Source organism: Manduca sexta, chromosome 11 (genome assembly GCF_014839805.1).
Source record: "Manduca sexta isolate Smith_Timp_Sample1 chromosome 11, JHU_Msex_v1.0, whole genome shotgun sequence".
NCBI classification, from domain to species: domain Eukaryota; kingdom Metazoa; phylum Arthropoda; class Insecta; order Lepidoptera; family Sphingidae; genus Manduca; species Manduca sexta.
Window position 1 is genome coordinate 2152518 of NC_051125.1, and position 24674 is coordinate 2177191.

The following is a 24674-nucleotide window of genomic DNA, read 5'->3' on the forward strand; positions in this document are numbered from 1 at the left end:
CGCCTTAAGTTAATGGCAGACCTAGGCTAGAGGGATAGCAATATTTATATTATGTGTATACGCAATATAAGTAATCATTTAAATATGTAGCTAATAATAGTAGTAATTATTATTGCAGTGTTTCAACTTTACGACGCGAATTGTTGTTGGTCTGTATTGACCTACAAGTCTATTACTACAAGCTGGAATTTATAATAAATGTTTTCTCTATTTTATGCATTAAGTTAGCTGTCTACCTATTTGTTGTAATAAGTAAATGTTGGCAACCAGTTACTTATTACTTATCAACAAAATTTTGATTTAAGTACTATTTTTGATCTTCACCATTTCACATCCATCAGCGAATAACCTAACTGCGTCTGTAGCGCTATTGTATTGTAGTAAGTAGGTACCTACAGCGGATAGCCTATAGTGAATAGTCTGCGCACTTGCTTCGAGGATTCGTGGCTTGAGGAACGGGACGAGTGTACGCCGTAGCTTACCAGTTACAGTCCCGAAACATCGGAACACTCTCAGGACTAGTACTTATTAGGTCTAAGACGAACATACACCCTTGACGAACACTCGATGTCGTATTACTTACACATTTTAATTTTATGGATTAGTCACAATCAGTAGTGTTAATTATTTACTTACTGCGTAATTTATGTCTTAAGTTGGTTGAATAACAATTACTTATAGACCTAAAAAAACAATTTATAAGTAAGTACATAAATTATTAAATGTACATTTATAGATCAACACAATAATTTGAAAATTTATTTTGCATCGAATTCATCTAAAAAAATATATCTTATCGCTCTTTCGCTGCCTGACCATACCTACATCGATAAAACGTAATATCGATTGAGTCTCAGCATTAACTTAATACATCGACATTGCTTAAAAATCCTCGGAGCTTGCGTGCGGTATGTACTACCTAGTAGGTACCTACGCACTACATACAGCAGCCGCGCTGAGACCAACTTCTACATCCCCAGGTCTAGTGTACTCAATTCAATACTTTAACTATTTACTTAGTGTATGTAATACTTATAAGGTAAAATGTAAATAAACAAACTGATTGATTAATATTTAAATTATGTTTATTTTTGTTACTAAAATTAACCAGTCATAAAAGAAAATAATCGTCACGCCATAAGCGGAACATTCGGTGTCATGTACAGATTTTGCATTTCATAAACACGTGGTTTGTTTTGCTCTTCCATCTCGAGATATGTGCTTCGGACTACCACCATGCAGACTAACAAGGTAACTGGAATCAAAAAATAAAAATACTTATAAGTAGGACCTAATACCTATAGGTATAAACATATAATTAGGTAGTTAATTCTTTCTTGAATTGTCAAATGTCGCCCAGGTATTGGTACACTGAGAGATTCTGTGAAAGTAGATTGAGATAGATGTGTCATTTACAAACATCAGTGCTATAATTTCCACTTGGCTATGTTGTGCATAGGCGTGACCATTTAACTACCATCAGGCCCAACTCATCAGCCACCACACATATTATTGAAGGTTGTACCCTCGAACACTTGCCTTACTGGACGTTAATTGGAGTCAGCTAGGTATGGAGTTTCGCGTGATGTGTTCAGACTCAAGAGACGCCTTAAGAATTACTTTAACAGGCATATACGACAAAGATATTATAGTCGTACTTAATATAAGTAGTGTTTCTGCACGCATTTTCAAACTCAAAATTTGGAACCAATAATTTGTCATATAGCGGCGATAGCCCAGTTGGATGTGGAACGGACTGCCAAGACGAATGTCCGCAGGTTCAAATCCCAACGGCACACACCTCTGACTTTTCTAAAAATCATGTGTGTATTCTTTGTGAATTTATCGTTCGCTTTAACGGTGACGGAAAACATCGTGAGGAAACCTGCACACCTGAGAAGTCCTCTATAGGAATTTCGAAGATGTGTGAAGTCTACCAATCCACACTAGGCCAGCGTGGTGGACTAAGGCCTAATCCCTCTCAGTAGTAGAGGAGGCCCGTGCTCAGCAGTGGGCAAGTATATAATACAGGGCTGATATTATTATTATTATTATAATTTGTCATAATAACTTACAACACCACTTGAGTATCGGCAAGGTGGCGAAGAATCCCATGAACACACAGGTCACCACCACCAGCGCGACGGCCAACGCGAATAAGAACATCGCAGCTTTCACATAAGACCGCAACAAATTGGGTTTATTCTGAAATTAAATTTTCATTTCGGTATTGCACTTCCAAATTGGAATTACTTTAAATTATAGTTTCTAACACCTTGCTTCGGAATTATTTAGAAGAGGTTAATGTTTATCAGTGGACTTCGAGAGGCTGATCGTGATGATGATTATTTCCAAGTAGCTAGTAGTAGGGCATCTAGATATTTCTTCTGACTATAAAATAATAGTATGTATAAAATACCCTGTAAAGATATTTAAATTATTACTAGAAGTAATGTATACACTATGTAATCCCACTTATTTATTTATTTATTTATTTATTTATTTATTTATTTATTTACAGCATTATTATTTAATTACAATATTTGCTAGTGGCACCCAAACTAAGCTACGCTTGTATCTTGGGCTGCTACATTAAAAGTCACATATAAGTATTTAGCCGCAAGCAGAAAACAATGCAATTTATAATACTTAACTTTGAGCTAAATAATAAAATGTAATAATAATTATAAAAGTAATAATAATTATAAAAAAGTAATAATAATTAAATTATAGAAATTAGGTGAGCAAACAAATCTAAGGATACACTGGAACAAGTTTAAAGCATAACATGATCATAGTAAGTTTCTGTACCAAGAGTTTATGTGTATGAGCTAATTGTTTGGCAAGGTGTATATGAGAACGTGTTTGTGGAGCGGGGTGTGGTCTATGTAGGATGAATGAATGTTGTGATGAACGATAGATACTTTGATAATATAAGGAATTATTCAATTAATATGTTTGTGTACCTATTTATTAGGTTTTCTGTTTCAATGTAATCGAGGCGTAGGAGAAAATTGGTCAACTTTGTTTTTGCTGCGTGATTGGTGCAGTCTTTAAGGGAGCATTTAGAGGAGACATTATTGTAAACGGATGGATGGCTGTATATTGGGAACCTTTTTGCAAACGATGATTTAATAGATGGGAGGGGGATTCTAAAGGCACGTTTGGACTTGAATGCGTCATATAACGGAGATTTCGTCAATATTTTGTGAGCAGACAGGCAGGCGTGGCGAATGAATAATTGCCTAACTCGCAGAACTTTTGCTTCGGAATATAGAGCATCAGTGGAGTATCGAAAGGGTTTCCTCAGCATCACCTTTAGTATAGCTCGTTGTGCCCTTTCCAGATTGATTATTGCGGTCCTGGCCGCTGATCCCCATATACCTATACAATAACTGATAATAGATTGGCATAAGGCGAAATACACGGTTCTTTGGGTCTTCCAGTTAGCAGATTTTTTTAGTAGGCGCATAATGCCCTTAACTTAACTTAAACTTAACGGATTTAAATGAAACTAGTGACACAAATCAATCATTTCCTGGACTTACTAATATGATAGTAAACTACTTTTAATGCTGGAAAATAGGTAGGTGTCTACGTAACTATCAACTAAATGACACATTTATTCTGGGAAAACAAATCGTCTTTTTTCATGTTATAAAATGACTTACCGAGTGTACTCCGATGACTAAGACTATGCTGATGATAAAGTAATATAGGAACACGGACAGGTAATACGCAAATGATACGTATAAGCTGAGAGCCTTTTTTTCCACTTCCTCTTGAGTATGCTCTGGGTTTGGATGCAGCTTGTTGTGCTCTACGTAACTTACCACTTTGTATATGTACCACGACACTGTAGCCATAGCTAGACATGAGAATATCTGAAACATTAAACATTTTTCGTAAAAATATTTTTAATGAAATTCAATACGATTGGAGGAAATTGATAAAAGGAACTACAATGTGAGATATGCTTTTACAGCGCCGGTCAAAGGATAAAGCGAGTGGAGTGTAGTAGGCGATGGGTACATGGGAAAATAATACTGAGCTAAATAAGCGAGATTTTTGAAAACATGAGCCTGGATACCATATTCCTCGGATATGAATATATCCTGAAGGTCCATTTTAATCCGTGATAGGAAGCATTGAGCTTTAAAAACATTGTTCAGAAATATTTCGTTAATTATATTACCACATTTATACCATCAGACGCTTGGTATTGGGTATAGCTGCCACTCGCTCTATCCCAATCAAGGGCTATAGCCAGCGCTGTCTCTCAAAAATCTGCTCAATTAAGAACGTACGCTTTATTTTTGTATTGGGTAAAAATATTACTATAAGGATCACCGTTAAATCATTTTTCTTGATATCTTATTCTAAACAATCAAAATATAGTTTAAGAAGTACTGATAACAAAATAACAAGATACACTTTCATTACAATTGTTTTTACAAATATGTAAGGCATTTCCAATAGATATAGTAATACTTTTATATTTTTCACAATACATGTTATAATACAACTTACTTGATTTTCAAAAACATTAATAAAACTAAGATGCTTATTTAGTTCACAAATTCAGGTAAATACTTACAATAGAAAAATATCCAATTAACATAGATCCAATGCGAAGGGGAACGCAACAGCAACATCTACTCACTCGAGGCAATTGAAAACCCATTTTGTTCAACTTTTAACACCAACTAAATTGTTCTAAACACCAGCTATTGTCTCTAATATTCAACTAAATGCACTATTAAATTCGACGAAATTGTCTTTGAAACTGACGAAAACTATCAAAAATGAATGAGTGCATCGTGCCATATCTGTTTAGCTGCGTTTATCGTTTATCAGATACCGACCGGCACTGATAACGAGTAACCAATGATCTATCCCTTTGGTGTTAATGGGCTTTGCGGGAATATTGGGTATGTGAGCACATTGCAAATGCTTTAGGCATACGCAAATATAAAACAAAGTAAACACATTAAAATCATATAAAATATGAATTATTAGAAAAAAGGAATCAAAGCATTAATGGAAATAATGTGTGCAAGTTTCTAGCGTAAAATTAAAGTCTTATATAGAACAAATTGTAATAGAAAATAGATAACAAATTGATTTTTTAAATGTTTCAGTTTCTATTGAGCCAGGATTTAATTTAGGTAGGTAATAAATAACTTATTTGATTACTGAAATCGGTCCTTATTGCAAGTGTACAAAATATTATTATACGTATTGCACATAACAAGAGTTTGACTCTGGGATCTTTTATATTGTAATAAATATAATTTAATTGCCTTATGCTTTTTGTCTATTAATTTCTTGTTATGTAAAGATACGCCAAATATTAAAATAAACATGTCATCTGGCACAATATTTACAAACGAACCCATATTATCTTTAATTAGTCTGTCAAACAGAAAGAATACCGCTAATTATCGTTCTAAATTATCAAACAACAACTACTAAAACGGTGTGGGCGTGTTTACATTTGCGTGTAAAATGAAGATAAAATACATGGAATTTAGGTTTACGTTCAGATTTACGTAATTGGTTTTTTTTCTCATATGCGGTTTTGATAACAGGAAATAGGACACATCCAGTTGATAATTTCCGCATGTGCAAATTTGGTGTTTACCAAGTTTCGAATGTGACGTTTAGCCATCGTCATCATTTCGGATCTACTCTTTATTTCTTATACTGATGGGAAGTGAGGCAAAGAGTAAAGACTAACCCTCTTATTCATAGACGTTATTTATCTAAGGATGGAGCATTGCTGTGATAATAAGTCTGTTTCTCAGTGCTGACGGCATGGCGGCCTTCGCAGTGCGTAGACATAGGGTCGTTGTGATTGGCTAATATTGAGATACAACTTGAATCTAGTTGGATGTCAGATAAACAGAAACTAACAGCAAGCTGTCAGATAAACAAAGCTGAGAAAAATACTTGTCATCACAGCAATGCTCCGTCCTTAGATAACTAACGTCTATGAATAAGGGGTAGGTAGTTAACTGACGAGAGTTGATTATCCCCCGCCAACTGACATAATTATGCCGGCTTATTTGAAACCGGATATACACAGACCGATCACAGAACGTCACACACTTACTTACATGGGCCACTATGGCGGGTTTAATACCTTGTGTATAATGGTCGCTATCAGCGTGGAAAAAGTATCCTACCACCAGCTTTTTTGAATATAGCGATGTATACTGCTATAATTTTTGTTCGGAAACTCTTGATATCGTATAATCATTTTTAATCCCACCATTACCTACTGCAATTCGCAGTTCATCTTATTAAATCACAAGAATGACATGATCTCATGAAGATATACATGCTTCTATTAATAGCCGTGGAAGACGTGGTTACGTAATAGCATGAGAATTCCAATATTAATCTACTTTCCAGACTTCAGTGAAGATAAGACATATTAACCGCGGAATGTACAAACGATTTTTTTATTCAATTGAATGACGAGATGAGCTGATTTTGAAATATTTTTCCTTTCTTCTTGTGTTTTTTATGACCACTAAATTAACCGATAAAACCGCCAATAAACAGTAGCAAAACCTGACAGAACTTTGAATTACAAAGTACTGTGTGTCACTCCACAGTGCTCGTTACCCTGTGACATAAGATGTTAAGTCTCATAAGGTCCAGTAACTATGCTGGCCACCAAGTTGTTCAAACCGAAACACGACCATGCGTCCGTCTTGGTGATAGAAATAGACACTTTAGGGTTAACTACTTACTACTTAGACGATACCTCGGATACGAAAGACCTACCACCAGTAAGTACTTATACATTATATAGGTACTAACTAAGCATCAGTCAAGAATGAGCTGCCTACATCTATTTGATTGCGTTGGATATTGCTAATCAGAGAATCTAGTGAATGAATGTCAGGACTTTTCTTTGAATTGACAGATTTAGTGGCATTGCTTCGATGGTCTAGTGTTGCGGTACATTCTGCTGTTATACTGAACGCTCGGATTCGATCAGCGGGTCAGATAGTAATATTGTGTTTCTTATCATAACACTGCTGGCTCAATGCTGGGTATAAATTCTGATACACCTTAAAAAGGAAGCCCACCCTTGAAAAGACAGAAGACGTGATGCCGTGATCGTATGTATTTTTAGTGGGGGCTTTCATTTCATTAAATATTAAAAGCAATAAAAAATATAGACATCATATTTATTAAATGAAATCATTTTGCTAATATCAGGGACACGTGTCGCACGGTCTGACGCGACTCTTCCTGCATTCAGTCCTTTCATAGTCAGCCAAGTTTACATAGTAACTGTACACCACGATGAAGAAATAGATTTCTAGTACTGAAAAACAAACAATCTTTAAAATGGATAAGTTGTTTGATGCGAATACAATAATTACCTATAAAACAATTCAGGCACAATTAATCTACGCTGGTAGTTAAATAAATAGCGTTTTATTCCGACCAGCCATACCAGATAAGTTCTAAAGAGAATGAACCTTGGGGTTTCCTATATTAGAACTTACTGATAAACATCAACATGCCCAAATACCATCCGATAAGCAGCTTGTGAATCAGACACAGGACGAAAATACAAATGATCTCGGTGAGCCAGGACACGAAGCGACATATCAGATACGGCTCTAAGAGACGAGACTGCTCCTAGAATTAGATAAAGATATGTTAAATTTGAGTGGTTTGTCAATATTCTAAAACAAGCTTCGATTATTTAATTTTTTTCATGAGGAATATCCTCTTGGATCGCTACGCGTTTAAGCAAGGTAGATGTGGCATGCAAAATTTTCAGAATGACTTCAGGACCTTATATATCTTTCATATGATACTTACACAATACAGACCCACTATTAAGTAATAAGTATGACCAAACAGAAAGGCCTCGCCGATGACTAAAGCCACAAACGTTACGTAAACTGTCAAAGCGTTATCCTCAGTAATTGTTTCCTTTTTCTGGATCAGGAGCGTTCCTACTGGTAGTCTATGGCTCGTGAATACTTCTAAAATGGCAACGATGAAGAATAGTAGACAGAAGAGCGATCGAAGCTGGAAATCATAAGAAAATTAAGTCTTCGTGTATGATTATCCGCAGTTTAATAACCAAAAATTAAATTTAATGAGATTAAGTTTGTTTATAAGTTTATCTGGAGTATTATGTGGATTTACTAAGTCTAAATACGAGATTTCATTAGCATAGAACTTTCAGGCGTTGTCTTGTTATTATTTATATTTCGGAAAAAAACGCACTGGAATGCCAGTAAAAGTTGGTTGTCATTTATATACACTTAAACAAATATTCGGGAATCGCCTTAATGTGGGGATCGAACCCAAGTCTGTTACAATGAAACTACATCAAATTATAATAAAGACGAGAGCCCGCGAGTATTTTCACCAAATGTTACTCACAAAAGTCCAAGCCAGAATCACTATACACCCGCATTTCAAAGAGTACAACAATAGGAAGCTTTCGATATTCGGTAAATTTATTTTTATAATACACATTGACTAATTTTAAATATAAAATCGTTTATCGAGCATTTTGAAATTAATGACATTTTTAACTTCTCTATTTTTTTAGTTTCTCTGTAGCAAAGAGAATATAACACTACGTTAGCCCTTGTAGAATAATAAAAGAAGGTTCTATCGAAGCTGACAGTATGGTTGGCTCTTTAATCTTCTTCCTTTGCTCACTTCTTATCATTTTGGTAGTCAAGTATTCGTAGGTTAGCTAGACCAATATTATAATGAGCTAGAGTCTCGATTCCTACACCATCTTTGGTAACAATAACAACGGCGCTTACTACATTTAAATGCCATTCCTTTATACCTAATTGCATTTTTTTTTTGGGTTTCTGCTATGCCTTCCCTAATCTCATTTCATGTTTATTATATTAATAAGTAGGTAGGGACCTAATCCAAAAAGCATTTATAATACTAAGGGAAAAGGTAATAGTTTTTGTATACAGCTTAGTAAAGACCGAGCGTCATGAAATGTTCTCATAATGACAACGTACTCACCGTCACGAATCCCCGAAGAGCTATGCTGAGGGGCAACTAGTGCACCAAGATTTCGCTGCACGTCTTCTGTCGAATGATGTGGTACGGGGGAAACCAATCGACATTTAGTGATAATTGTAGATTGAATGTCCAAACTAAAATATCACAATACTAATGCAAATATAGCATAGAGAGGATTTCTACCTAGACGGATTTGCATATGCGACACATATCACACAAAAATCATGCATCACGCATGTATGTGCGTTTAAATTTTACGTACCTATCTGTAGGGAACTCGTATTTTGCGAATAAATATGGGAATACTGAATTAATTGCTTTCTAGTTTGTTTGAAAACAATTTTTACAATAATATTTACATATACAGGGCAAATATATCCGTATAAACATTTACTGGAAGTGATTAAATTAAGTATAGCTTTACGTCGCGAGATTGATATTATATCTCACATACATTGAATGTTTTAAGCAAACATCTATTAAAAATAGAAAAGACAAGAAATCAATGTATGGCAAACAATGATTTGTACAGCTTTGGTAAAATAACATGGATTTCTGTTTAGACTTACTATTATCAATATCGTTATCGTGTTGGGTGCGCAATGATTCGCAATTAAAATAATACAAGGAAATTATAACTTTATCTCTAAGTAATAATGTTAACTGTCAAAGCAAAATAATTAACCCCGTATATTGGTTTTACAGGAGCCGATATTATTATCGTTAAAGTTACATTTAGGATCTAGGAAGGGTTCCAATATAAACGATTAAATTGCAAATTATTTACTGTAGATTCATCCCAACTTAACCTTATTTGGTAAAATTAAGGACTATTTGCTTGCTTTAAATTGAAATAAAACTACGACTATACAAAAACATAATTTAAAATAATAAACCGTACTAAACATTTATGGGCTTAATCATTGGAGCCGGGAGGGGGCGGGGGCAACTAGAGAGGGTGGCGTGTACCCTCCTGCCCAGGAATAAGTCACAAAAAATATACTTAACTCACTGAATAAATCTGCAACAATGGAAACTGTCGACCACAGAGGTTTTTTTATGATACATTTTCAAAAAACGGCGCGATTGAAATTTTAAAAAATATTCATTTTATTATGTATATATTATATAATGCTTAGATGCAGATGTACATCCCTATAGTGATTTTGGTGGCGCCTATGAGCTTAATTATATATTTTTTTCTAGGCACTAAATTAACATTGGACGCTAAGGTAAGGTAGAAGCTAAGGTCGAACTCCTAATTTTAATATAATATTATAAAAAACATAACTAGGTCATACAAAAAAATATTAAGAGTGGGTCAATGAGCAAGAAATAATTAAACAACAGATAAAGAGCAGAAACAAGGAAAAGATGGAGAGGAAGGGAGAGAAACGGAGGCTTTAATCATAAACGAGGAAATTTATTATCAGTACCATCGGCGCTAAGACTACTCCATCACATCATGGGATAGAATTAACTTCATCAAACATTAGGGCATAACTAAAAGTAATATGTTTACGAGCTTAATACGTTTTATCTTATTATGTGACTCATAAAAACATATTTGTTTTGTAAAACGCGGGAAGGAAGCATTTTTATCAGACGAACGCAAAACATAGTCCGAAATTCCCGATCTATTATCCCATTATAAAAGCACTCCTGCGCCGCCAACTTCAGTATCATCCACAACTCGTGAGCACGCGCACGCGCATTAAACAAATTTCCAAAATGTATTGTGACTGGCCCCAGTTAGGACGGTGTTGTTTTTGTTTACCTCTAAGGAGAGGTGTTTTGACCTTTGGATACATCAATCTTGTAAGTTGGTTTATATTACAATTGTTAGTCACGCTTCCAACTGACTTCTTTCTATTGTTACCGAAGAATGGGGTCAGGTCCTATCCAAATACAATCTCGATGAATAAGGATTACTAAATTGCTTAAATCTCAAAGTAAATCTATTTTAATAAACGCTACCAACAATGCTTTTATCACTTTATTTTCTTTTGTTGTGATTCTGTTTTATTTCTTGTAATGGTAATGTTTTGTTTATTTGCATGATACGTAGTTAATGTACGTGACCTCTTCTTTTTCACGGTCCGAAACGAAGTTAATAGCATGTTCACTATAGTATAGCATGTTCCCTATTTTGCAATAAAATTATAACAGAAGCAATGTTCAAATAATAGATACAATAGATATATCTATTTTTAAAATGATTCCTCTTTAATTCTTGTTTTTCTTGAATACTTACTAAATAATCAATAGCTTCAATTCATATTGATATTTTTATATTGGATCCACTGCCGCGTCTGTCTGTCTGAACGCGTTAAATTCAAAAACTACAAAAAAAATATTTCGATGAAATTTGGTATAGAGATAGTTTGAGACCCTAAGGAATAGACATAAGCTAGTTTTATCTCGGAAATACTCTTTATCGCGGGCGAAATTACTAGTTAAAAATAATTGAGAAAATAGGTAATAACGAAGTCAAAAAAAATATGGCATAAATAAAAAATAAAAATTGTTCGTAAAAAGAGTATTCTCTAATTTAACTATGATGTTTCACGCGAATCATTAAACAATATTATTTTTAAAATCTCTGTGCAAATATATCCAGATCCGGAAATAGTACCCAGCACTATAAAACTCACAACATAATATATCACTATACCATTAAATCCTTAAGTTTAAGCATATAAATTTCAAATTGCTTCACACTGCCACTCCGTCTATTAAAATTTCGTTTTCGATATAAAAATAGTAAAGCATTCAGTCACTGAGAAACTAAAATGCCTTCCATAAAAATGTCCGCAAACTATCATTATCTCTACTATAATAACATTGTCATAAAGATACAATCGAGAGCTAAAAATAAATGTTAGCAGGTGACGCAAGCATTCTAAAGCTATTTTGTGTCCACAATTTCGTAATGAAACAAATATATTCATTAATACCTTACGCGTAGGGCTACAATGTCTAATATTTTAAATAATCGCATTAATCAAGTAGAGTTAAGTAATGTATTATTTTGACAATGGATAGATAGAAGTCGTTGAAATACACTGAAATCAGGCCGCTTCTGACAAGTCCGTCTCGAAATCTTTAGAGGAGGCCTATGTTCGGCAGACGTGTAGCTGTTGATGAGACATTTGATTTATTACAGCATTATTGTTGTTGATTTATTGTGGTAATGAGCGTTGATACTTGATATTGACCTTAGTGTGACTAGCATGATAAGCCTTGTGTAGGTCTGTTCTATTTAAACAATGTTTGTATTCCTGTGAGGCTATATGTCATTTAACAAAGCTGGACAAAACATTCAATAACTATAAGAAGCTGTTTACCTCGTATACATACATATAAGATAGCATAAAATTTGCAACATAAAATATATAGGGTAATTAATTTCTTTTTTAATTATTAGCTTATTATATTTCCCGACTATTTTTGGGCAAAGGGTCACCCTTTTTATGATTAAACCATCGCATCGTTTATTTTCAAATATTGGAAAAAAAATAACCATTTAGAAATTAAAGTAAAACTATAAATTTTACAATTTTAAAAACGATGTCACCATTATTATGTAATAACCAATTTTAACTTGACGATTTTCATGTTATGGCGGCTTCATACGACAGTACACATTAATAGAACAACAACAATACAACTACTAAACATTGAAGAAAATATAATTAGAAGTCTACCTCTCTTTCATAAATCACATTACAATCCTGAGTATACCTATTTTTCCCATATGCTACTTTACCGCATTATGGACATTTTAATGTCAGTATTTACTATCATACAGTGAGGTCATTTCTTCCAAGGCCTTCGTCCTATATACCATAATGAATGTCCACTTGCTGTTTATTTGTCCAATTAGTTTTCATTTTATTCACGTGGATGACATTGCGGTGTAATTTCCTAAACGTAATTTTAACAGTTCTACATAAAGGATTCCTGGACGAAAAACTTTATTTATTTTTAAGCAAGGTCGATAATGCCATGGTTCTCGTATTATGGATGTTTATAGGCATCACATATTTATCATTTCTCGTCAATCAACACTCTATCAGGACTCCACTTAACATCAAGTGCAGTACGATTATATTAGCGTGTCCGTTTAAAAAATTAAGCGGATCACCAGGTAATAGGTCTATGGGATTTACGTTTAACTTAATGGCCACAAAAATGTTTGTGTGAACAATTTTTTTCCGGCTATAATGTAGCCTATTGTCTCTACTGTATTTAACAGCAAAACATAACGCAGACAGAAACTGAATGAACTTAGAAATCCGAAACAGTAATTTTTCACAATTATATTGTAGAATAAATACTACAAGCATTATTTTAGGTACTAAGCGATATATTACCTCAAATGTAAATCAAAGTTTATGAGAGATAAAACTTTATTTAAATGAAAGAACGAAGGTAAAAAAATAAACAAGACAGGCCAGAAACTGCTTAATGCTAGTGCAACATTGCGGTTAATATCAACTCCTACTATCGCAATAATTATGGCGTAAAAATAATACATGTTTCAATGAATGTTGATGAATGTCCATTAAAAATCATATTACGATTTAATTTTATTGATAACCCATTGTTTCATTAACCTATGCCATATAAAACGTAAATGATCCTGCTTTACGTCTGTCTCCTTCATTTTATCTTTGCAAGCGGAAAACAGATGCTACGCGGGGATAAAATTATCTCCATCGTCGATAGATGCTTGTTATTTTCCTTGACTGGATGATATTTTCTTTGAAAACTGCCCTATCAAATAACTATCAATGTTATTATGAAGAACTAGCTCACAGTTTCGCCTATGAGGAAGACCTAGGGATAAAAATAATCCGAAATCTTTGTGTAAAACTCTGTACGATATAAAAAATTGCATATTTACCTTCAGGTCATGGTCTAACTTTATGCCAAATTCGCTCATCAATTCCTTTATTTACATACAGAAACAAGCAAACATCTTCACAAACTTTCATATTTGAAATATGACTAAAATTGACATATAGAATGTAATTTTATGCAATTTCCCAACTACTTATGCGTCTCTTACGCAAGATTACAACTAGGTTTTGTGGGCTTAATCTTGTAATATCTGGACTTCATTTGATAAACTAAATAGAAAACATTAAAGTGGAACAGAGTTTTTTTTCTATCTCACTCTTATTATGTTAATCTTGGTTAAATTCTGTTTTGTTATTTAAATTTTATCTGAAATTTGAATCGAAATGTTAATAGCTCACACTCTGACTCCATTGTTGTTTAACTAATGAGGGGCTACCTAAAGTTATTTTGATTTATTACTCAATTACTTCTTCAAGTAAATAAACTAGTACTTGTACCAATTATTCTGATTCTTGAAATTCGTTTCAAAGCAATTTACCATTTAGTACCCATCCGTGCTTCTATTCCGCAATTTTCGTATTTAGCGTGTAGTGAGCAGCCGAGTGACATTGAGATTTATGATTTCTACAGTCAGCCACGTTACTATATCATGTTATGTTATTTAAAACAGGATTTTCAATACCTGTCACTATTATGTCAGTAGATCTCTGGACTTTTGCATGTGATAATCTGCAAGAGCAGTACATGTGTTTGGTTAAGTTTGAAAGACGTGGTAGACTATGTAATTACTGGACTTTAAAATATGAATTTAAAAAAATGTATGCCCATAATTTTACATGGACTGACGAAGGCAATCAATCACAATTCTGGATTTTTGAAGATGTATTTTTGTTCTTTGCATAACTGATTATTCAACATATTCGCTTACTATCAGTCGAGCGAACTTCTTGATATTTAACTCTTTAAATAACTATCTATTAATTAATTAATTTAATTCAATATTATATGAGTTATGTTAAGATACTAGTGCACATGCCACCAATACGTTTTTAACGATCCTCATTTGTTTCTTCACAGTTATTCAGTGCATTCTTGGTGGGTGTGTACAGTTACTCAGTACACCACGATGTGAACTCCATCTCCATGTACCACGGCATGTCGTTTTCGCTGCCAGCCGAGCTCTGCGTCGCCATCTACTGCCTGGAAGTTATCTTTAATGCCGTCCTCATATATGGTACCCATAAGGTACACAATTTTGCTATAATTATAGCCGTCTGATTAATTGACAGCACTAAATCGAATCTTGAGATTCTCTTATATTTATCAAACCTAGAACTGCAGTATGTAAACAAAATCTATTTAATACTAGAGTCTTCATGAATTCAAAAATCAAGAAGAATAGTTAAAGTTAAATTAGAATTGGCACAACACACTTTGCTAAATCAAAATCCATAAGAGTATCTAGAACACAAATCATAATCTAGTCATCATTGGCCAGAGTGGGTCCACTGCACATAAACCTCTTAACATTACCTAGTAAATGTAAATGTGTTTAATTTTTCCAGAGATCAACACCTCACATACGAGTATTTTACTATTTTGCGATAGCAACTACTATCGCCCCCATGCTGATGACGATACTAGACTATACAAACTACAGTCACATCGGATTGGTTCTGGAGATGGCTTTACTATCGTTGTCGTCGCTTTGTAAGTACTTATAATTATTCTATCATTCACTCATGAATCTATAAATAATTTGCAGTGTTTGCCGAATTTTAGCTAAAAGAAGTGTTATAAGTAATTCCTAAATTCACTAAGTTTCGTCGATGAAATTTTCACACACCTTTCAGGTAATAATATTATAATGTTTAATCCTATTTGTTTCCATTTACCCCAGGCTTTGTTTATTATTTTCGTCGATCAAATTTTCAACCCAGTTTTCAGATATAGTATTTAATTATATTTGCTTCGGTTTGCCCGAGGATTCTACCACTAATTTATCGTGGATCAATGTCTTTCTTTGGTCATTAAATTTAGACTAAGTACATTATACTTACAAACAACACATACGCACCACGCCTTTTATCCCTGAAGGGGTAAGCAAAGGTGGAACTAAGACATCCACTTTTCACCATAAGTGTTCTGTCCCATCATGATTTAGCGGGCGAGCCTATTGCCAAATATCGTACTCTGGGCTGATGCTGAGCAAAAAATTCCAACATCGATATACAATAAAAATATTTAACCTACATTTTAAAATAACCAAGTCTCATATTTGTTTCAGTCCTAAATCTGTACCTGATCACGTTAGTAAGAAGTCTTCTTCGGAAGTTGGATATGGAAGGGCCGAACTTGTACGACAACCCTCTTCACCAGATAGTGACGGGGGAGGCCAAAGTAGAACACAATGGCATCTACAACAACACCACGGTTGAGCCTGTAGATGTTTAGACTCAAACACAAGGTTCCTGTCTGTACCTGAAATCTGTTGATAAGCCAAACAAAAAGAGCCTGACCCTTATCATAGTAAACAGCTAATGTAGATAGTACTAATTTTATTACCATTTGTTCTAGAAAATAGATGGACGTGACTTTTGTCTGTGTATATGTACATACATGTGATAACTAGCATTGGTTTAAAAGTTGTGAAACAGATCCTAAGCCTGTCAATAAACATACCAAATCCTATTTTTAACTGTGGCAAATTCGTGTAAACCAGAATTCCGCTTATGTCAAGTATAAGGAGCAAAAGACCCATATAAAGAATCTTTTAGTAATACTAGTAATTTTTATCTTAAAACCAAATAATAAAGCCCTAGAGACAAGAAACTGATATGATAAGTTTTATGTTCAGACCTTCAGACATCTTATTAGAAGTCACTGTATACGATGTGGTTAGACCCAAACACTTAGTAAAATCTTATTCAACTATGTAACTATTATAGCCTGACCAGTAAAATAAAAAACTGCTTTGGGGCCGCGACTTTAGCATTTTCGTTTTGAAGTTAGTTTTAATTCGTAACATTGTCAGTACGAAAAATTTGTTCCATATTTTGAAACATGGCGAAGACTTTCTCAATCAGGCTATTTTTGTGTTAATTTTTGTTGATACAGTGAAAATGGACCGTGAACCATGAACTTTAATGTTTCCATTAGAAAGTTAAAATACCTTAGTACGGGACCACGATCAATTCGCGCGAAGACAAATGCATTACATGTGCACTACTAAAAATGAAACGGGTGAATATGATATTATAATAAAAAGATTAAAACAGTTTCTTTATATTATAACTTTAAATCGTATTATAAAGATAGTAAACATATTTTTTTTTACGTTTTTTACAATTCACAAAACCTTTACAATGGCAAATCCATGACCACAGATTAGAAAATAATGGCACCAAAGATTAGATGTCATAAGTACTTTTAAGTACTTAGCTATATTACGTCTGTAAATAGGTAATGTAAATTATTTAATTATGATTTATTTATTTTTATCTGTGATTTAAGAGAATAAAATTATATTTTTAATTTTATGTGTGTTTTTTTTTGGAAGAACTGTATCATGTAGTTACCATCATCACAGTCAATGAGCACTATAACACAAGCTGCCAACGTTCTTTTTCGAAAAAAGAAGTCTTTTAGAATATCTAAAGAACAGAATATGTAATCGTAATGTTTTAACTGCTAAGATTACTTTTTTTCAATTTATTTTATCTCATTCCTTTCCTAGTTACTTTATGTAGAGCATATCTATGACACCGAGAGATGAATACATCATGTGAATGGAAAGGAAGATTCAATTTACAGAAGAATACTCCGTTATTAACTGCGATCTGGTTCAGTTACATGCTTCGTTCCTTTCATTAATCTAGCCTAGGGTTTTACTAATGGAACTTCTTCATATCTGGTATAAGTTATCAATGCTTTTAATTCTTATGATACCATGGACTACAATAGACCAATCACTGTATAACTATTAAATATGCCCAAATATTAGATCAATTTCATTTGTCAACAACTGAATAAATATATCTTCAGAAAACTATCAATTATTATTAAACTTATTTTTTTTATCCTCCAACTCATTGAATGGATCAAATAGTAGTAAAAGGAAAACTGTAAATAAGTTTTATTTTAAAAATATTAAAATATATTTGTTTTAGATTTTACTACTACAATATTTCGTTATTAGTTAGGTTCAATTTCATTAGTCGAGAAAAATATTATTTACTCTGATTTTTTAGCCTCAAAACATTTAGGAACTACACTAACAAGAGTCGAGTCCCTAACAAAATATAATTTCCTCAAGCGACTTCAGTAAACAAGATAATTGCACGACCAACTGGCTGAGATAGATGTCCTGCGCAGTATAAACTCCGTCCACTGTCAAAAGCCTCGAGTTTAGACCGTATCATTCAGTTTTATTATGGTTACTTCTAAATGATGTAAAATATTAATGCAAAGAAATTTAAAATATACATTTTAAACTAATATACCAAAATATAATAAATTAATTTGAATTTGGAATCCGAAATTCATAATCAATATGCGTGTGGAAATACCAGATTGTAATAGGTGTTTTATGTGCATTCCTCTGCGTTACGGGATTATTATTATTGGTTGCTCGAATTTGGTGAGTTGTTTTTTCATTTTAACAGCTGATTATGTTGTGTCGGATACTCCAATAATGCTTTAAGGTCTGCCCTCTCACGTATAATACTGAAACAATATGAAGGAACCTCAACGTTCTATTTTACTTATCACTCTCAGAGATAGATTCCACAATCAGTAGACTAGAACACATTAGTAGCCAGAATTAAATGACAGTAATAGACAAGACGTAACTGTTTTGTCAGAATCACGAATTCTAGAACTTAAACTTAATTAAGTGTTTCGTCAGCAAAAATGGCGATAGGCTCGCCCCCTACCACATCATGACATGTAACATACTTGGCGAAGAGTGGGTGCCCTGGCTGCGCCTTTCCTTTCTGGGTTAATGCGTGATGTGTGTGTATGTTTGTGTCAGCAAAAAGTAGTTTCTTATTTTCCAGGTTTTGGACTTATGGGTACTATCATTGCAATCATCATGGCTGATGCACCGGGGCAATCAATCTTTTGCCCTGATGTCTTCTACTCTGATCACCTACAAAGGCGTGACCTTCAACGCGCAAATATGGTTGCCTATGTTGCTCTATGTGCTAGAGGTGATCTTCAACGTTGTTGTAGTAATAGGGGCTTTTATGGTAAGATAAAATTAAATTACTTTAAAAGATATAGTAATAATCATTATCAGGTGCAGAGTGGATTGCGTATGCCACTTGGTAGCCACATCGTACGACCTATTGAAATATTTACTGCTGTTTTAAGATCTTCTGCTCTTCCATCACACGTTCTTCGATGTGACCTGCAATTATAACGCCAAATGATCGCAACTATCCCACTATCAAGAACCACCAAATCAAAAATACCTCACCATCAAAAGAAAATATTGACTTGATTCATATAATTAGTAGACTAACTAAATATTTACGGCTTTATATTCCAGAAATGTATGAAATTATTGCGTATATACTATTACTATGGGATAACAACTCTACTAGCGACGTTTGTCACGTTCCTAGTGGTGGAATTAAGGATCCTTTTCAGATACTATAATATATTAGAAATTTGTATTACGTTCATGGGATTAGGTAAGTCTTTCTCGAGTTCATTAGCATTAGTATAACCTTAACCTCCTATTTTTATATCAGTTATTTGTTATTTAATGTCAACTTTTTTATCCGAGCAACGGAAAGGTTACTGACCTGATGGTAAGTGGATTGCAGTCCAAATAGAGTAACAACTGACGAAATTTGATTATTCCTCGCCAGTTGACACAATTATGCCGGCCTGTTTGAAACTGAATATACATAAGCCGGTCCCATAACGCGACGGTTACGTAGGTCACTGTAGCGACTTCTTAACGGTAGTCTGCCTTGGTGGTCGTATTAGGTGCGCGATACGACTTCCGCTCTGAGGGTCCGGGTTTGAATCCCGGATAAAGTGATGTTAGGGTTTTCTTCACAGTATTAGCCCGGGGTCCCAATTTATGCCCATTCTACGATAGCTTCACCCCCTATCACATCATGGGATGGAACACAAATGGCTGAAAGTTTTTTGCTATCATTGGACAGCTGCCTAATAAAGGCGTGTTTTGTGCGTTTTTTTAAGAATAATAACGTTTTTTCTTTCAGCATCGCACGCGTATTTATTGTTGCTAGTACGCTCGGAGATGTCGAAGACGCGTTACAAAGAGGAAAGCAGGAGTCATGAATACGAGAATCATTTGACTCAACATTACCCTCCCAATTGGCGGGAACCAAATGTGATATAAATTAAATTATATTTAGGCTATTTTTATTTAATTATTGTAATATTAAACCAATCTTCGTGTTTTTATAATATATTGATATGATGTATTTTGAGTTTTGATTCGTATATTTTATGAATGTTTTTTAAATAACGTTTATAACTTTAAGAGGGATAAAATCGGGATGTAAATAAAAGATATAATAAATAGGTTGATGGTTAAAAGTTAGTTACAATGTATTTAACCCAATAATAGATACTAATTTGATTTATAATTCACACAGGCCATACAAGTTATTGGAGCACAAGTTCATCTGAAGGTGAATATCACCGTAAACCATGAACTTGCACTTTAGCAGAGATATAGTTAGTGCTAAACAACATTCGAGAATGTTTAAGCGACCAACAACCCTATTATATACACAAAAAAGGATACTGGTACATACTATGTTCTTCTTTTCGCACATACCTCAAATCCCAATTATAACACCTCATAAGACAGACTAGTCTCGAATAAATGGATACATATACTTATTAATTCTTTTCATTGCTTTGAATGACGAGACGAACTTGCCGTTCGCCTGATGGTAAGCGACACGACCGCACATAACAGTAGAAACACCATCCGACACCTTGAATTATATTGTATTGTTTGGTATTCCACTGCGCTCGCCATCCTGAGACATGAGATGATATGTCTTATTTCGTCCAGTAGTTAAACTGGCTATGATGTCCTTCAAACCGAAACACAACAGTGATTATCCACTGATGCTTGCCGCCAGAAAAAGACATTGCAGTGATACCTACCCAGGCGGCCTCTCACATATGACAGACCTACCACCAGTTATAATTAAATACCAACGTTTCCAAAGTGCAACATTGCTCTTTTTTCTTCTCTTAAGTATACCAACGGTCTGCGCAGCAGGAAATGTCCCATTCAAGCTCTCTGAGGATGTTTTGTTAAGTCGCTTACTCAGTTAATCGGCTGGCATGTGTGCAGTGAGACGTGGTGAACTCTATGACCATTGCTGATAAAACATTATTCCGTGAACGTCTGTAAATAAGATAATTGCATGATCAACTAGCTGTGAGTTCCTCTCAGCATGGAATCGAACATCTCTGACGAAAATGGATTTTTTTTTTTGTAAATTAGGAATGATATTGATTTAACAGACCAACAATTAAATTCAGGATATATGTTAATTAAAATGCGGTTGGAAATACCAAAGTGTAATAGATGTTTTGTATTCGTTCCACTGCGTTACGGAATTATTATATTTGGATACTTGAATTTAGTAAGTCCTTTTTTATTATAACTTATATATAATTTGCCTGATGTATTATTGGTACAATCGGACAGACGATAGTTATCTTTAATTATAATGACATCGAGCTTACTATTTATTAGACATAATAAGGAATTGATTTTATGCCTAATGCCTGAAATGACTAAATGTACACCTGAATGTACTAAATGTCATACATTTATGATAACTTGACTATCCGAGGACGTAAATATCAAGTATATCTGTATTTTATTCGCTGTTCATCATATCCGTATGTCTACATTAAAAAATAAACCTAGTTCATATAATACAATAAATAAAAAATAAAGCAATAATTTTAGTTTTCTCAAAAAAATTTATTATGTTGTTTTTCTATCATTTTTTATTAGATTAGTTTTGTTCACTAAACTCTATCGAACAATCAGTTAGAGTTTTTAACAAAAAAAGTTTCCACGAATGATATCAGTTAACAAGATTTGTGACAATAACATGAGATATGATAATTATTATGCCCTCTGAACTCGGTTTTTCTCAATAAAAGTCATCTAAGACCGTTTTATGTTTTGTAGATTGTTGCGTATGCGCCGCTCGCATTCATATTATAACAATTAAAAATATTATATAATAATACATAGTTACTTTACTCATAATAATGCGTTGTGAAATACCAGTACTAAAAAGGTGTTTTATATGTTTTCCCCTGCGTTATCGAATTGTTATATTTGGATATTTGAATTTGGTGAGTGCTTTTTTATTGTTTTACAGGGCTCATATTCAGATATTTGGTTAAGTTGTGTTATGGAAAAATTACCGTATTGTAGTATAGATTTTAAGAAAATTGATCACATACAAACAGACAGCTTTTAGGGACTTTGAATTATAATATTTACAGATTGTATTTATATAGTTTACTTAAATTTATTTTTCTTATAATGATTTAAAAATGTCAAATAGTTTGTATTTGGTGCTATGTATTTTGAAATTATTATTACACAAAAAACATCATACCGTCACACCGAAAGGGTAGGTAGAGATACTTACACCTCTGCCAACCCCTTCGGGTTTGACAAGAGTCCAGACTCCAGTGTTAAATGACGCTATATAAAGCCTGCATTGTTTCCAGCTATTTGACCTGTTGGTACCGACAGTCGAGGCAGCATGGACGGCCGAGGCAGATTCTATATCAGACCTAACTGCCCGGACCATGGTTACATACAAAGGCGTTACATTCTCCTCGCAGTTGTGGGTACTACTGCTACTCTATCTGACTGATATCATATTTAATATTGTTCTACTCATCGGAGCTCATACGGTAAGACTGATCTTATTACTTTATCTTACTTATATTAAATGTTTGGATGTTTGTTAGTGCAGAAACAGCTGAATGGATTTAGATGAAATTTAGCACGCGTATAGACTATGTCCTGCATTAACACATACTTTAATAGATGACGCAATGGATCGTTAACATTTCTCGTCAGTTAATACTCTATCTGAGCCTACATCGCTTGCCTTCAGGTTCAGCAAGGAAGCAAAACAGTGTCCGCGTAAAAAAAATATGTTATAAAAAGTACTTAACTAATATAATATTTTGTTTGCAATGAATCGTCGATATTTCTCTTCACTTAGGACTCTATTTGGACCCACTTCGCTTACCTTCAGGTGGGTAGGTGCAGTGGGGTAACTACAGTACTTTGTCCGCATAAAAAATATGTTATGAAAGGTAATTAATCTAATATTTTTTTCAGAAACGAGTAAAACTAATGCAGATATACTACTATTACGGTATAGCAACATTCTTTGGATCAATTATCACGTTCCTAGTTTTGGAATTAAAGTTATTCTTCTTTTACATGAGCGTTTTGGCGCTCTCCTTAACCTTCATCGGATTATGTAAGTATTTTTATTTAAATTTAATTTGTAAAGCAAAGATACCCTTATATTATTGCTATGGAATCAGTTCACTTCATCGACACCGGAGTTATGATAAATTGTATTGGATAATCAAAAACTACAGAAGTTATTAAGTTTTCATCATAATTAGTGTGAATTGGTAACAATTCAAGTTATTGGACTTTAACTCTTTGCAATAAACATTTATATACTTTAATATATTTATGAAAAAATCGAGAAAAATAATGTGAAAAGTTAATAATGTAAAAATAACAACAATATTATCTTTTTTCAGTAACACACGCATATCTATTGCTGTTGGTGCGTTCCGAGATATCGAAGCCGCGTTACAAAGAGGACACGAATCAAGAATACGAGAACCATTTGGATGAACATCACCCACCCAATTGGCGGGAACCAGATATTGTGTAATTAGTAAATTATATAAATTATTTTAATATTATTTTTTTGTTTTAATATAACCTTCCAATTTATTTTTGCCGTGAATTGATGACTATATTTATCCCCGGCTTCCCTTTCAAAATAAAATTGTTATAAAAAGTTCCAATGGTCGGAGAGGAGTTAGCTATTTTCTGATATTTACATTTATTAATTTGGGAAACAAACAGAATAAATTATGAATAAAAATAAATGAATGTAAATTAAGGTTCTTAATCCAACACAGTTTCCACTGATAGGTAATGCATACATAGAAGAGAGTAGACGAAAATTAATTGACATTGCATAAAGAGTCAAGTCGTATATTTTATAATATCAAATATATTTTCTATAATACTACGTGTTGTCAGCGGCTTCGCCTGTGAGAAAAGCCTTCCCCGCTACAAAAGTCCCTAAAGACTGTAGCGATTGATAGTGCCACCTGAACGCCGCCTTCTTATTGAAAAAAATAATTACATCGCATCGTAAGATTATAAGTATTAGACTTTCTGGTGGTAAGATATACTATATATCCGCCCGGATAGCAACCACCGTACACCAGGTGTTAAAACCGCTATAGTGGCCCATGTAACTGTGTCACGTTCCAGGATTAGCCTGTGTACATCCGGCTCCAACAGGCCGACATAATTGTGTCGACTGTCGAAGGGTAATCATCTCTCGTCAGTCGACATTCCATTAGACCCCACTTCACTTATCATCAGGTGCAGTGATGCACAATTTTATGGTGTAACTTTGTAGTGTAATAAAAAGTCATGCAAATAAAACACAAGGCTTATTCTT

At 33.8% G+C, this 24674-nt stretch overlaps 5 protein-coding genes across 7 annotated transcripts; 3 read left to right on the top strand and 2 right to left on the bottom strand.

The window, feature by feature from the left end:
- Window positions 1-1063: 1063 nt before the first annotated feature.
- On the bottom strand, window positions 1064-4794 carry LOC119188996. Its single transcript, XM_037437461.1, has 4 exons — window positions 4598-4794; window positions 3672-3884; window positions 2076-2205; window positions 1064-1255 (listed from the first exon to the last, which is right to left on the bottom strand). Exons 1-4 carry the CDS (start codon window positions 4682-4684, stop codon window positions 1131-1133), a joined length of 555 nt encoding a protein of 184 aa, XP_037293358.1. The 5' UTR covers window positions 4685-4794; the 3' UTR covers window positions 1064-1130.
- Window positions 4795-7208: 2414 nt separating this feature from the next.
- LOC115447216 lies at window positions 7209-8565 on the bottom strand. Its single transcript, XM_030174206.2, has 4 exons — window positions 8425-8565; window positions 7852-8064; window positions 7530-7665; window positions 7209-7345 (listed from the first exon to the last, which is right to left on the bottom strand). Exons 1-4 carry the CDS (start codon window positions 8518-8520, stop codon window positions 7233-7235), a joined length of 558 nt encoding a protein of 185 aa, XP_030030066.1. The 5' UTR covers window positions 8521-8565; the 3' UTR covers window positions 7209-7232.
- A 2138-nt stretch (window positions 8566-10703) lies between these two features.
- Window positions 10704-17089, top strand: LOC115447210. Its single transcript, XM_030174198.2, has 4 exons — window positions 10704-10854; window positions 14980-15147; window positions 15468-15612; window positions 16190-17089. Exons 1-4 carry the CDS (start codon window positions 10768-10770, stop codon window positions 16354-16356), a joined length of 567 nt encoding a protein of 188 aa, XP_030030058.1. The 5' UTR covers window positions 10704-10767; the 3' UTR covers window positions 16357-17089.
- Window positions 17090-18226: 1137 nt separating this feature from the next.
- Window positions 18227-20789, top strand: LOC115447214. 2 transcript variants are annotated; one of them, XM_037437637.1, is made up of 4 exons: window positions 18227-18541; window positions 18960-19112; window positions 19454-19598; window positions 20142-20789. In XM_037437637.1, the coding sequence occupies exons 1-4, from the start codon at window positions 18455-18457 to the stop codon at window positions 20279-20281; spliced, it is 525 nt and encodes a 174-aa protein (XP_037293534.1). In that variant the 5' UTR covers window positions 18227-18454; the 3' UTR covers window positions 20282-20789. The 2 variants fall into 2 exon arrangements, with proteins under 2 accessions (XP_037293534.1, XP_037293533.1); XM_037437636.1 differs by having other exon boundaries at window positions 18232-18541; window positions 18960-19151.
- A 335-nt stretch (window positions 20790-21124) lies between these two features.
- LOC115447215 lies at window positions 21125-23896 on the top strand. 2 transcript variants are annotated; one of them, XM_037437638.1, is made up of 5 exons: window positions 21125-21551; window positions 22112-22281; window positions 22666-22854; window positions 23291-23435; window positions 23731-23896. In XM_037437638.1, exons 2-5 carry the CDS (start codon window positions 22195-22197, stop codon window positions 23865-23867), a joined length of 558 nt encoding a protein of 185 aa, XP_037293535.1. In that variant the 5' UTR covers window positions 21125-21551; window positions 22112-22194; the 3' UTR covers window positions 23868-23896. The 2 variants fall into 2 exon arrangements, with proteins under 2 accessions (XP_037293535.1, XP_030030064.2); XM_030174204.2 differs by lacking the exon at window positions 22112-22281 and having other exon boundaries at window positions 21133-21551.
- Window positions 23897-24674: the final 778 nt, after the last annotated feature.

Coding starts and splice junctions, on each gene's coding strand:
- LOC115447216 (XM_030174206.2), bottom strand. CDS start 8,520: ATGTGTATTATAAAAATAAATTTACCGAATATCGAAAGCTTCCTATTG. Junction 8,065..8,424: donor TGATTCTGGCTTGGACTTTT/GTGAGTAACATT, acceptor TATGATTTCCAG/CTTCGATCGCTCTTCTGTCT. Junction 7,346..7,529: donor GGGCATGTTGATGTTTATCA/GTAAGTTCTAAT, acceptor TTTGTTTTTCAG/TACTAGAAATCTATTTCTTC.
- LOC115447214 (XM_037437636.1), top strand. CDS start 18,455: ATGCGTGTGGAAATACCAGATTGTAATAGGTGTTTTATGTGCATTCCT. Junction 18,542..18,959: donor TTATTGGTTGCTCGAATTTG/GTGAGTTGTTTT, acceptor CTTATTTTCCAG/GTTTTGGACTTATGGGTACT. Junction 19,152..19,453: donor TAGTAATAGGGGCTTTTATG/GTAAGATAAAAT, acceptor TTTATATTCCAG/AAATGTATGAAATTATTGCG.
- LOC119188996 (XM_037437461.1), bottom strand. CDS start 4,684: ATGGGTTTTCAATTGCCTCGAGTGAGTAGATGTTGCTGTTGCGTTCCC. Junction 3,885..4,597: donor TAATTGGATATTTTTCTATT/GTAAGTATTTAC, acceptor TTAATGTTTCAG/ATATTCTCATGTCTAGCTAT. Junction 1,256..2,075: donor GCCGATACTCAAGTGGTGTT/GTAAGTTATTAT, acceptor TTTTGATTCCAG/TTACCTTGTTAGTCTGCATG.
- LOC115447210 (XM_030174198.2), top strand. CDS start 10,768: ATGTATTGTGACTGGCCCCAGTTAGGACGGTGTTGTTTTTGTTTACCT. Junction 10,855..14,979: donor CCTTTGGATACATCAATCTT/GTAAGTTGGTTT, acceptor GTTTCTTCACAG/TTATTCAGTGCATTCTTGGT. Junction 15,613..16,189: donor ACTATCGTTGTCGTCGCTTT/GTAAGTACTTAT, acceptor TATTTGTTTCAG/TCCTAAATCTGTACCTGATC.
- LOC115447215 (XM_030174204.2), top strand. CDS start 21,453: ATGTTAATTAAAATGCGGTTGGAAATACCAAAGTGTAATAGATGTTTT. Junction 21,552..22,665: donor TATTTGGATACTTGAATTTA/GTAAGTCCTTTT, acceptor CATTGTTTCCAG/CTATTTGACCTGTTGGTACC. Junction 23,436..23,730: donor CTTAACCTTCATCGGATTAT/GTAAGTATTTTT, acceptor ATCTTTTTTCAG/TAACACACGCATATCTATTG.